The sequence below is a fragment of the Pseudochaenichthys georgianus genome, chromosome 16 (genome assembly GCF_902827115.2).
Source record: "Pseudochaenichthys georgianus chromosome 16, fPseGeo1.2, whole genome shotgun sequence".
Taxonomy (NCBI): Eukaryota; Metazoa; Chordata; class Actinopteri; order Perciformes; family Channichthyidae; genus Pseudochaenichthys; species Pseudochaenichthys georgianus.
This window is the reverse complement of record NC_047518.2, coordinates 37513288-37527541: the sequence shown is the minus strand read 5'-3', so window position 1 is coordinate 37527541 and position 14254 is coordinate 37513288. Positions and strand designations below refer to the sequence as shown.

Here is a 14254-nt window from a genome sequence, read left to right as displayed (position 1 = left end):
GTTAATTAACAGAGTGTGGAGAACCGGGGACATTTTCTACATGTCTATGAACGTATCCTTACCTCCCAAAACATAAGCGTAGGGGTATAGCCCTGGCTTACATGGAGAAATAAGTTAAATACATGAAAACTGGTGTCCAAGAACATGATTGTTGTTGTTGTTGTTGTTGTTGTTGTTGTTGTTGTTGTTGTTGTTGTTGTTGTTGTTGTTGATGTTGTTTGTGTTTACAGGAGCAGATGGTCCAGGTAGGCGTTGCAAGTGGTTGTTGAGTATAATGGTGAAAATAAAACACAATATGGTGGTAAGCAAAGCAAAATGATTGTATGTGTGCGTGTGCGTGTGCGTGTGTGTGTGCGTGTGTGCGTGTGTGTGTGTGTGCGCGCGTGTGTGCATGTGTGTGTAGGAGGCTCTTGGAGGTTCGTAGGGGCGTTGAAGCTTAGCTATCAGCACCTCCACCACCCTGGCACCATCTCATCCACCTCCTCCGTCTCCATGCATGTGGTAATAATGGAGAGAGGTTTGAGCAGAGGAGGAAGAGGAAGGGGGGGAAAGCATGGGTGGTTGGTTTGGAAAAGGGGAGGAGGGGAATGGTATGGAGGTGAGGAGAGAAGGGTGGGGTTAGATAGAGGGTAGTGGGAAAGATAAAGATGGAAAAGATAAAACTGCCGACCAGCGTTCTCTGTGTTTTTAGCTATTTTTTAAAAAGGACATAATTTCATTATTTATCAAAACATAACGAATGAATAGAGAGGAGGAGAAAATGAAACACATCCCATATATAACTGGATGTCTTTGATGATCATGTGACTATATTCAAAGCTGACAGCGCGTGCTTTTCATTCGAAGAGTGGGGGATGGAGAGAGAAAGGAAACAAGATGGAGATAAAAGCAGACATGATACTATTGAACTTGTTAGATTAGATGAACTCAAAGGCGGCGGCGGCGGCGCTGCGGAGCTGGACCTCCCATCAGCATCATTCATTCATTATTCATAACACTGTGTCCGAAATCACACGCCGGTTTATGAAGGGGTTTCTTTACCCAAGGCTTAGAAGACTTAGGTCACGAGTGGCCGCTTGAATCTACATTTCCCGAATTGTTTCCATTGTTACGATGTGAGTCACCAATGTGAGCTTTTCTAGAAGACTGTCCACTGAGTCTGTATGTCACTAAATGTCATTGGAGAACAGCTTGCTCTTGTAATGCCTGGGTTACAATTACACACATTCTGCAGTTGGGTTGGGGGCCCCTTGGGCGAGTTTTGACATTTATGGTGAAGAGGGGTGTTTGAGGGAGGTTTGCAGAGACAGGCGAAAGCGTGTCCTCACAGGTATCTGGCAGGAAAGGTTTGAGTGAGAGAATAATGGAAAAAGGACGGGAGGGGGGAGGAGGGGGGAGGGGGGTTGGCTGTCAAATACAGGGGTGAGGTGAGAAGGACTGAAGAAGTGTGAGTTGAGGAATGTGGAAGAGAAGTAAGTTGATGGAGAGAAGACGGGAAGCTGTCTATCATCGACACTGCTCCAGAATGTTCCATGACTTTAACTCTCCGTCTCTTCCGGAAAGAGTTCTCTGTACATCTCGGTAATGAGCTGAGACGCACAGGCAGCAGAGACACATTGAGGTAACATTCGGAGGTAACACTCCAACTTAAGTTTCAGCCGTGCACAAGCAAAGGCAGATGGGATAGGAAGACCCCGTGGATGGGGGGAAATGTGTTCCCCAGATTAAAAAGGCATTACTTACATTTAGTATCCTGCAACCCAGATGCTCAGCACCCTCTGTCACACCAACTGGTTGCTCCATTCATAACATTTTGCAAATAAGTGGCCACATATGGTCGCCACAAAACGTGCACGAAGCAAGCGTTTAATATAACAGATACAACCATCTCATTTGCAATAAAGCAAAGCCATTTCAACTGAGCTCCAGTATTTATTTTTCTGTCGAATACAGAAGTTAGGATTCAAAACTTTAGCTAAACAAAACTTCCTGAACTCACTGATGGCTGAACACGCCCTCACCAGCTACCGATATCATATGCCTGCACTTCAAACTCCTCTTCCCACCCACACGCATAATAACCGTATGTGAAAACAACTGATAGCAGCTTCTGTATTTATCTGATGAATCGTTCCATTTTGGATTGTACTACATCCAAAGCAGCTGCTGCAAACAAACAGAAGCACTGCAGTGTGTCAGTGTTACTGGCTAATATGCTTTATGGGCAGACCTGTGGACCGAGCCTGGCTCAGGCAGATATGGAGGCTTGTTTCCACGGTCCACAGCCGACCAGCCAATCATTTGGATATTGTCTCGTGTTTGTACTGGAGGCTTTGGTTGCCCTCTATGAGTCAACTGACTGATAATCCACTGCAGGGGCTCTGACCACATAGAGGAGTGGGAGCAGATTGACACAAACAAGAAAAACTAAAACAGCAGAGAGGGGGAGACAAGCAGTGTGAGAAATCGAATGAGGGAAAGGTAAGGCAAGGCAAGACAAGGCAAGGCAAGGCAAGGCAAGTTTATTTATATAGCACCTTTCAGCACCAGGCAATTCAAGGTGCTTTACAGAAATGAAAGACATTCAGACAAAGGCATTTAAAAACAGTAAAAGATAATAAAATAAACATTAAAAGATAAAAGTTACAGTGCAGTCTAAGATATGAATAGTTCAATTATTTCGGTTCTTGATTTTTTATCTATTCACAGAACCTCCCTTTGGAAATCCGAACATTTCCGTCCCGATTGTTAATTTAGACTGATTGTTTTCACCATGTTATGCTCGCATGACATCCACAATCGGACCCTCAGGAGGGTGTACTAGCCCCCTACTCTGCTTTGCGTTCCATAACAAAGTCTTGTTGCCTGAACACCCCGTGTTACCAAAACACTATTTTTCACCCGTCGGTCATGTGATACTTGTTCCTCTGTACAAATCACCCAAAAACTGATCGTAAACCCTGGCTACGACGGATATCCCAAATATCCTACTTTCGAGCAGTCCCTCTCATAAATGTCATGGAGTTTCAGAAAGACAGCATTCTGAGTGGCAGTAGTAATAGCAGTAGTGAAAATAGAAACCAATTACATAAGAGGAAGTGGCAGGAGGTGAAAGTGTCAAAAGACAGGGAAGGACGAGTAGACAGTAAAAGGAAGAAATGAGGCCACCGAGAGAAAGAGACGGTGTTGCAAGTGAACACATGCAACATGATCCCAAGTCCGTGACTGTCCAGCTGTCTCCTCTCTCTCTCACAGTCACTGCCACTATTTCTTTTGTCTGTTAAAAATGTCAGCATTCCCCAATGGGAGAAGGGAACGAAAAAGAAAAAGATTAGGAAAAAGGCACGGTGTGGGTGGGGGAAGGAGAGGTGTTGGGTGAAGGCTATGAGGTCCTGTTTGGATACAGCTAAAGCGCGGGAGGAGAGAACAGGTGGGTAGCAACAGGAAGACAAGCACGCCATTGTTTGGCTGCTACCAATGAAACCATAAGGTCCACGTCTCCTTAAGCTGCACCTAGCATTTCTCCATCACCTTCCTATAAAATTAGCATTAGCTTAGTTGCATCCTGATCTTTGACTTAGTTAGCCCGGTCATGCCGATGGTGGGCCCGGATTTGATGCTCTCCTGAACCGTTGCACCAACTGCCCCTAAAGAAGCGCCAAACAGATACACACACACACACAAACAGATGGGGCGAGGTGGGGAGTGTGTGTGGGTGAGGGGCTATAGAAAAGGGTGAAGTGGCATTGGATGGTAGACTTTTTTTGGCTGGCTTTACAACTCCCTTGCCAAGGAGAGCAGGCTCCAACTCTGACAGCCTGCATCATATAGCACCAGCTGGAGAACAGGGGCAGCCACCATGGCGGCACAATATGACACAATGCAAACACAGAGAGACTACCATCAATTTAAGGCAGAGAGTAGGAGGGGAGATATTAGAGAGATAAAAGCAAAGTGAAGCTAATGTTAAATTAATATACAGAAAATAAAAGATTGACTTCACAATGATAACTTGGAAACATATTTGACCCTAAAGATTAAGGCTATGCATTGAGATAAATCGGGCAATGGTGTGTGATTATTTTAAATGTTATTTTTGTTAAACTGTCATTGTATAAAGAACAAACCACCATGAGTTAAAATTACTTAGTCTGGCCCTACTTATCTTATTGTCTCACTTTAGTGGGAGTGGACAAGTCAAATGTCTGTCGAGAGATTACAACACTCAGGGGTATAAACACAAAATAAATCAAATTGCCCAAATCTTTGCAAGTAAACTATACATTTAAAACCAATGGTGTTTTTGAGATTTGTTACAGTTTGACATAAGGTAATATTGCAATACTCAAGAGTATTACACTTTCTTAAACCCTAATAATGACACTTTAATAAAGGCCCTTTATCTAGAGGCGGTACTAGACATGTGAAAGTGAGGCCCCCCAAGTTTAGTGGTGGGCTTTACTACAACTCCACCACCGTCCCATCACCAGCTGGTACCGCCATCCATGTGGGATTGGTCACACACAGACACACACACACACCTATGTATAACCTTCGTTAAGTCCGGATTCCAGTTCACATTGGGGTTGACTTCTACAATTGACGGGTGCCCACACACACAGCCAAGCCCTGTCCCACACACGCAGCTAACTCTGATTTGTCACATGCGCACGCAAACACACACACACACACACACACACACACACACACACACACACACACACACACTGCAGTGTTAGTTCAGTTAATGGGGTAAGCATTCCAGACACACATTCAAAAAGCCAACCACCCCTTACCACAAGTATGTAGATAGGCACACACGTTGACATACTCGAACACTTACGTACATACATGTATTGGGCCATGTGTTCACAATCACACATGGTTTGAACACCGACGAGTACCAGCGTTCGTCGGACTCTCCCTTTTACTGCGCCTCAACCCTCCTCCACTCCCTTCACTCGGCACCTCCTATCTCCTTTCCTTTCCCTTCCTTCTCCTCCTCCCTCTCTCTGCTGTGTGGGTAATCAGCCCAGTATTAATACCAGCATTCCGACAGCCTGCAGGAACGTCCAAACAATGTACCCTTGTTCAGGTGCAGAGAGAGAAAGACCTCACTGAAAAATGCATGTATTAGCCACTTTATGATTTGACATTAAAAAAGGTTGAGTGGTATACACTTGGCTCTCGTGCTGCCTCTTATACTTGAGGCCGGTCAATGAAAAAGAAGTACTCATACATGCATACATGGATATCCGTAAAGTATACCACCAAAGCGAGTGATACTTCACTTATAAAGGCCACTAATTTTCCAATGGTATCATATTGGGGTGATCAGAAATACAATGTTGTTTAAATGATGCAGTCGGTGCAACAATTAGATGAGTATTCAAACGGTTAACAGAAAATCATCAACAACAATTTATGTAATCTATTTATCATTGTGGTCCATTATGTTTTGCATCACTTTTATTTTATATTTTAGGGTCTTTGGATTTTTGATCAGACAAAAAACAACTATGATAACTTGGCTTAAGGAAGTATAGTCAGTATATGTTCACACTTTATAAACCAAGCAATCGTTTGAAAGAAGATAATAGGCAGATTAACAGATGAAGAAAATAATTGCAGCGCTAATTCAAACTAAATGAACTTCTATACGACACTGGCCATAATGAGATGTATTTCAATGTGGTAGATTTTCCAAATTAATATAATGATATTGATTTCCAGCCGTAAGCAGGAGGGAGACATAATGAAAAGCAGTGACACGCTGAGTGCTCCATCATCCTCCCATCCTCCCTCCCCGGCCGGCCCCCCTTGTCAGGCCTTATTATTGAACATGTGTCCTCTCTGCCCCCTTCCATTAACCAACCCCACCCTCACACACTGCTTTCAATGGACAGGCACACACACACATTGTGCAGCACACACTCCTGCTAATTGACGAGTGGAGTCGGTGCATCTTTCATCATTCTCCATGGAGACAAATCTTGAAGTGTGTGTGTGTGTGTGTGTGTGTGTGTGTGTGTGTGTGTGTGTGTGTGTGTGTGTGTGTGTGTGTGTGTGTGTGTGTGTGTGTGTGTGTGTGTGTGTGTGTGTGTGTGTGTGTGTGTGTGTGTGTGTGTGTGTGTGTGTGTGTGTGTGTGTGTGTGTGTGTGTGTGTGTGTGTGTGTGTGTGGGGAACGGGATCAAAGGAGGTCCTCAGCCTGTCCAAGACCTCTCAGCCTCCCTCAACACTGCATGCGGCTGCCAGGAAGAAAACTGAATGTCCACCCTAGTCACCCTTTCTGCTTGATAATCATTCAGTACGAATAATTGTTAACTGAATTCCGCCTAGCTGCAGCAATATACCCACCAGGGCAGAATGCAAGATGCTCTCAAGGCAAAACATTGGGGTTATAATTACTTTATCCCCTAATAACAAGAGGCTAAATCAGTTAGGCACTCCGTAAGTCTAACATTATCCCCACAATAACTATCCATCTTGTTTGTTGTTCTGCAGATTGCACAGACATGTAATTGTGAATCATTTAGCTTGATGGAGTCATAACCCAATTGAAAGTCATTGATTTTGGATTAAATATGGAAATGGACCGGGAGTAATTTTGTACTTTTGTCCTAACAGGCTGTATCAAAATAAAGCTATGAAACTTGAGTCTCTCTTGTTCTGTGTTTCCGGAACATGGAGACGACTGATGAACAACACAGGGAATCCAGCTTCCTGCTTTCATGGCATCAAATCTGCAAAATGCACTTGCCTCAAAGGATCTTCAAAAAGAAACTTGGGATGCAACTTTATAAATATTGCTATATCAGTGGGAAGTGACTGTATCTCTGGCGTTGTTATTGTCATTAACTGAAGTGTCACTCAAAAAGAAAAAGATTTCCTTCCCCTTCTGTTAAGAATCACCAGGGATTTGAGACACCCTGGCTCCTTCTGTTCAGGCTATTGTGATGATTACACAACACACGGTCACGAGGATGCATGCATTTTGTATGCCGGCCCCTTGCAGGGATAACAGACAGATGACAGGTGGAGGGTGAGACAAGTGAGAGGATGAAAGAGAGAAGAGAGAGAGATGTCGAGAAGAAGAACAAACTGTGATAAAAGAGTTACAGAGTCGGGCATAAAGCAGGATGTGGTAGAGACGAGTGAATTCCATGGAGAAATGTAACTAATGAAGTAAAAAAGACTCAAACTAAAGTCAAGAACAGAATGTGACTTGAGGAGAACATTAGCAGTCAGCGCATGGTAACTTTACTCGTCTTCTTTTCTCTTGCAAAGTCAAGTTCACAGAGGCTGAGAGGAGGAACTTTTGTGCGGGTAAGCGAAACCTCAATAAAACAAAGACGAGGTGTGTCCTTAGGCGAGTTGGCAACTTTGAAAACTGACACTTGATGTGTTCAGCGATGGCACTCTGGCCTCTCTCTCAGGTAACGTGGGGAACCCCCTTTTTCAGACGTGAGGTCATGGTGAATTTCCAAAGTATAAGAGGGTGCTGTAATGCAAATACCACCTCACACACAAACACAAAACATTCCCCTCCTCCACCCTCTGCTCCCCCTCTGCCTTCCCCGCATGGAGGATTAATGTTCCCACTCCTGTCTCCCAGGTCCCCCCGGTCCAGTTAAAGCAATAAGATCTCATTGTCAAACAGTGACCAGCCTCACAGGGGACGTTAACCACCGCTGCTTAACCATTAACTAGATTAAAGTCATGGGGGCGCTGGAATGTTCATTGACAGATGGAAACAAGAGATTGGACGTGAAAAGTGGTTTGAAAGAGACTAATGGCACTGGTGTTGGTCCTACCTTTGTGTTGGTGCTTTGAGCAAATTTGCTCACACACACGAACACATATGTAAACACAAACTGTAGCCTGGTGAACTTTACGTCACCCTCATCTCCTGGTTATCATCATGCGATATAGATAAGGGAGTAAAGGAATCCCGTGAGGCTCCAGTCATATTTCTGAAACCACTCCTTAGAAAGCCAGAATTACTGGCTCAAAGGCAGATTCAAATATCTGTCCTTAAGCTAGAAATAGCGCCTAAGTAGGATTCAACTAATGCAGTTATTTTAAAGAAGCATGTCTAATAATTACTCAAAAATCTGCGGGCACAAACAAGACATATTTGGGGCGCGTTAGCAGAAATGTTAATGCTTTACTCTCCTCTCTCCCCACACCAGGCCAAGCCAGAAGACATGAGGTGGAAATTGAACCCAAGTGTGTGAATGAGGAGGGGGGGAGTTCTTCGAAGGGGTGCATTCAACAACTGCTGCTGAGGCAACTGTTGATGTCTAAAAAGCAACAGCTTGCGTAGCTCCCAGAGGACGCTCTGCCAGCCAACAGTCAGATGGAGGGTTTAGGGTTGGAGGGGCGCAGGGGTTAGGATTTATTCTCGACTGCCAGGGAACTGATCTCCTTGGCCACAGATCCAGGCTTTTCCACGACATTCCCCATTCCTAATTGGTATCCCTCAATCCTGACGTACTCCGCCTGTCTGATCCTCACCGCTGCTATCTCCGCCTGCATCGCTTGTGTTCCCTTTACCCCCCCTTACGTGCTACCGGATTGATCAAAACAGCTGGACACAAGGGGAGTATTATGAATGCCATTTTCTGTGGCAGACAAAAAACATGTAGGTAGTATTTACTTCCTGTTTTATGGCGGATGCGTACAGCACATGGCTAAAAAAGAAATCTTGAGAAATCCTCCTGCTTTGTGTATTCCTACAACACATTTTGTTTTTATGCACATCTTGCCACAGCACTCTCCTGATAAATGGATTGGCAGCACTTAACCTCGTCTCCCGAAAAGAGCTTTGTGAATTTTCAATTTTGCTCCAGCTCTGATTCGCTTCCCCCACCACCACCACCACCACCACCACTACCATAAAATAACCCCCCCACCAGAGACAAGGACACACGTACAGAGACATGTAGCCTCTTTTCAAGGCTGAATATAGAATTACCCATCAGCATCATCTCCCTCCCTCGAGAAAACATCAACTGCACAGTGGTTCCAAAGCAGTCGGCTTTAATCATCCCTTGATCTCTCTTTGTCCGTCCCTTCCTCGCTGCTTCCTTCCTTCCTTCCCTAACACACCAGTAATGACAAGACAGCATCGTCACAGCAACAAATGAAAGCAAAACAACTTTTAGCCAGCGCATGTTCCCCCTTCTTCTTAATAATCATGGCAATGTGGATGTAATGCTTTTTCTTCACAACGATGACACTTTAATGGTGATTTCAACACAGAACGTGGTGGAGACCACACTGGAATGTGTTTTCTGGGAAGTGAGAAACAGTGAACATGCAAAGTGGGGGAGTACGGTCATTCTTATTTTAAAATCAACAAAAGTGCTCATCAATCTGCTGAGGCACGTCTCTAGGGGATGGACGTGAAAGCAAACAGAGCCCTCTCCCATTAAAACACAGCAGGCAATCTTCCTGATGCTATGCGGGGTTATCAACGGCGAACCACGCACAAAGGCACGGCGGTCAACAACACGATAAATCACAGCACGCAAACACACACACACACACCTGCTTGTGTGGAGAACCACTCCAAAGTTTCTTGGTAAAGAGAAGAGGTGGAGTTAAAAAGAGACAGACTGAGGCAGACAGACAACGATGGGAACGTAGACAAAGCTAATCTGGAGAAATAAAGCTTTTGTTTTTGTGGGAGTACCTGTGGAAGTGTGCGTAATCACAGCTTTGGCGAAGCTCTTTTGAAGCTCTTGCGGGGATATAAGGATGGAAAGCGGGGGGGATCAACTCGTCCATCTCCCCGGTGAACCACATCATACTTGCTAACTAGCTTCAAACCAGCATTAACCATGTGCATGCAGCCTCCCATCTGCTGATGCCCAGATGCTAATTGCCCAGCTCACCAGCCAACATCAGTGTGTATGACACTGCTGTAATTGACTTGAATTGGTAATTCGCTGCAGATAATAACAACTCGTGAGGATGTGAAAGGCTGGTGGGCTCAAATCCCCTTCTCAATGATTACTTAATGGACTTCATGACACAAGCAAAGCACAGCATGCCCTTTTATTTTAACTGACTAATGTTTAACTGGTGCCCCGCTGGTTGTTCGGGTTGAGTGAAAGCCAGTCAAACCACAAGAATGCACCCTGGCTGTAAACAGACTCCAGCTTTGGACATTTGACGCTGCCGCTCGATGATGCGATGCATGCTGCATTGTGACCGCTTGTGTGTACGAGGATTACTGCCAGGGACTTGCGGTGAGAGGAGGTTTTAAGCGAGAAAGGAAGCCCTATTCTATAGAATTTGAAGTGATGACAAACAAACAAACCCATTTCAGCGCGTGCTCCAACGTGTCCAGAGGAATGCCACTCATTCCGTCCATCACTGCCACACCGTTTCACAAGCACCCGAAGGGGAATGATTCACGCCAATGATTACAGCCCCACCATTCCAAGACAACTCCCTCAGAGGTCTAAAGGACAAGGAGGCAAACATGGACTTGTTCACCTAAAGCAGCCACCATCACTGTGTCTCATATACGAGCTAAGGTTAATAGTGTTGTGTGGTGGTGTGCTTACAGGTAACCGTACTCATGTTCCAATTTGTGGTTTTGCAATTGCACAATTCCTGATGAGTAAACGTATACCATGCCTTTTAAAACGTCGGCACTTGTGCAATGCACATGTGTATGCTTGCAGAAGACCCAAATCAAGCGCCCCAAGACAGTAATAAAAGAGTACCGCACCCCTCATGGCTAAACGGATCTTGTTCTGGCCTAATACCATAATAATTACTCGTCTCCAGGGGGTGTACTTTTGATGGTGTGCTGGCGGGGGGGAACAGAAATTAAAAGTGAGGAAATGACTGTGGGTATTAAAGAGATGATAGACAAAGAGACTGACGCTGCGTGTTAAACTTAAACACCTTGAACTCAGCTGGTGCTTGTCACTACGATTATTTCCACCGGCTCCTGATCACTTTGGAGTCTCAACAGTTTAGCTTAAACTCTTCCGACATTTGACTCTCCTTTTGTCTCTTCACCTTAACGTCACTTTGATCTTTGTATCCCCCTGAAGCAACACAAAAAAAGACATCTAAATTAGAAGAAGTTTAGCAATGGTAGCATTAGTGAGAAGTGACCTACTTTATGTAACCTTATCACTACCTTCAGAGTGTTGGAATGTATTTTTCGTAAACATCCGCTTAGAAATAGTGGTTCTAATTTAAGCGACTATGCTAGCACATACTTAAGACGCCTAAAATGAAGCTATATTTCAGCCTGTTTTGACTGTTGATGGCTGCGATGCGATGGAAAAGGGAATGGCATCTCTGGAGCGTAGAAGAGGAGCCATTTACCCACATGTCTGGGTGAGAGGGTCAAAGTGTCAGCGGTGATCCGGGGCACAGGCATGCCGAGCACCTTGGGGCGCCTCTTTCTGTCATCCAGCGTATATCCATGTGTCACAACTATACATAAAAACAGGCACATGCTCAGAAATATGTCGTCACACAGACGGCGACACACATCTGGGTATAAAACGTGCCGCGGTTATTTTGTGTGCACTGCTCTGCTGAGAACTGACATACTTGCTAGTGTGTGACCAGTAATTGTAAGAATGTGGGTCTGTGTGACAGAATCCCGGTGGGACCCAACAAGAGCTGCTATTATTAGTCAAAACTATGCTTCAAAAAGAGGGAGGGGATTTGGGAAACTCTCAGAAGAACACTAAAGTATAATAATGAATTTCCATCCCAGAGACTTCACCCGGAGCTGAGCCTTTAAATCAATGCACCTCAGTTGTACAGAGGGATGTTTGATCTACAAGGGGTAAGCATAAGCACTTGTTAAAAGGCCACATGAAAGACAGACAAACAGCAGAGCACAACAGCTGTCTGAGGTCAGAGTTGTGAAAAAGGGTGGTGGAAAGAGGAAAGTTGGAAGAAAAGCTAAACCAGGTAAATGTGGAGGTGAATGCTGATAGAAGACTATGTTTTTATGAAATCAAAAGTAATTGCTTTGCTCTGAAGAGCTGCAAAATCAATGCGAAATAGAGATGCAGTGAGTACAGTGAGGGAGGGGAAAGGAGAGGGAGGGGAGTCGCCCAGCCCCGCCCTTCAGCTCATCCTGCTTCAAACCCACCGGCTGCCGCACAGGCAAGGAATAAGTAATAACTTTCACAAAATGCCCACAAAGCATTCAAGCAAATTGGATCGTGACGAACACACACACACACACACACACACACAACCACATAGTATCCGCTCAAGACAGTGACATATATTTGTAACTGAACACATGAAAAACTAAAATAAAGACATAAAACAAGTAATCTATTGTGCATTTTATGAGGACAATATATATCTTGAAAACTAGGGTGACACTAAAATAGGTTTTGGAACACTATAAAGTACAGTAAAGTCATAATCTCCCTATAGCAGTGATGTGAATCCTTCTGGGACAGATGGGAGGGAGATTATGGGGGATAGGTCTCCATGGCAAGTGTAAAACAAGGTCAGTAACAAACTTGTAGAGCACCACAGCAACTCCTAAAATGGATATATACTTGGTTTTGGTCAGATATCAAAAACTTTCCTTTGTCAAATATCATATAAGGTAAGTTGGATTTAAATTGGCTTAGTACTAGCAGCACCCAGGGGTGCAGAGGGTGAGGCGCGCTGCCAGCAAAAAGAGAAACAAATCCAGCAGATCAGACATCAAAGAGCTGGGAACTGCACCCAGCAGCCAGACATGAAGAGACCGAGACAGGCTTCAAAACAAAAGCCCAACATCTCTTACTGCTGGGGAAGTACATAGATATGCGTCCAAAAACATATTGGAGGCTTGTTTTTGGTAGATTTTTCCTTAAATCCACACTTTATCTTGGCAAAGGTTTTCCACTATGTGTTTTATTGTGACATTTCAATGTGATTTATTGTGGCTGCAGGCAGCACAGAGGTGGCCTGCTGTTTGGTCCCATATATTAGATTGGCAGCGGTGTGCAGCTCTGCTTAAGAAGTGCACTCAAGTGCGGAGCTGAGATTTAGCGCACAACTACAAAGAGACACTAACCCTTAAAACATCCCGTATAAACTATGGTATAAACTAGATTCCATTAACACGTAAATAGGAGAATGCAACTTGACAAATAATGCCGAGTAGGCTGTTTTTGAGTTCAGTTTGCTACTGTTGAAACTGGCTGGCTCGCGGTATGGGATTTCAGGATAAATCCGGTTTTCCACCTGCTGTCGGCGTGTTTTGGTTTATCTGAGCAGCCGGTAACAGGTTGCTCAACATCAGCCACATGAACATGAACTGCACAGTGTGGTAGTCACTGCGGCTTTACGGACAGGTTCGTCCTGGAAGTAGCGGAACTCCCGGGAGAAGAAAGTACAACAATCTGCAGCTATGAAAAACTAACCTGCACCGGATCGACAGCGTTGAAAAGTTCCAAAAACGGGACTATGATTAAAACATTAAAAAAAATAAAAAGGTATCTTAGAGTATCAAAGAGACTTACCTTGAAATGCCCACAGCAGCAAGGTGCACAGGAGCGACGTGCGTCCAAATGTTATCCCGTCCATGGCCGCTTTTTCTAACTTTTTCAAGTATTCACTTCGTTTTTTTGGTTGTAGAGTTGTGGAAATGTAGCAGCAGCGAGTCCTCTTTCTTCTTTCAATGCTCCAAAGCTTTCTGGACTACTCTCTCCCTCTCTTTCTCTTTCCCTTTCTCTCTCTCTCTCTCTCTCTCTCTCTCTCTATCTCTCTCTCTCTCTGCAAAAGGAGTGCCTCTTTCTCTCTCCCTCACTCACACACAGAAATCTGATGCTGGTGGCAGTCTACTTGGTTGATATATTTGCACAAAAGGTGACCCCCCCCCCTCTTCCTCTCAATACAACCCCCTCCCCTCTCTCTCTCTCTCTCTCTCTCCACCTCTCTCTCTCTCTCCCTCTCTCTCTCTCGGGCCCGCTGATTTCTTTAATGAAACTTAAAAGTGATTTTATCATGAGGCTGTCTCATTGCAACATCAGAAACCTTCCCTCATACAAAATAACTAAAGGATGAACATTCACTAGAGAAAAAATCTCGACTATAAACTCACATTAATGTAGTAGCCTACAGTAGACTATATTGGTGTCCTTATTAGCTCATTAATTACAGTTATGTTTGGATTTGTTTACAGTATTCCCAACATGGCCTACATAACAGCTTTTACATTTCCTTTTTTTTTTATTATTTGGCCTACTTAGGAATGAT

General features: G+C 44.4%; 1 protein-coding gene across 3 annotated transcripts in view; it reads right to left on the bottom strand.

Annotated features, from left to right (window-relative positions):
• bcam (basal cell adhesion molecule (Lutheran blood group)) overlaps window positions 1–13834 on the bottom strand; it is a 55786-nt gene extending 41952 nt beyond the window's left edge. For all 3 annotated transcript variants that reach the window (XM_034102317.2, XM_034102318.2, XM_034102319.2), the window contains exon 1: window positions 13519–13834. In XM_034102317.2, coding sequence (XP_033958208.1) covers window positions 13519–13582 — 64 coding nt within the window. In that variant the 5' untranslated portion in view covers window positions 13583–13834. The remainder of the gene's footprint in view (window positions 1–13518) is intronic.
• Window positions 13835–14254: the final 420 nt, after the last annotated feature.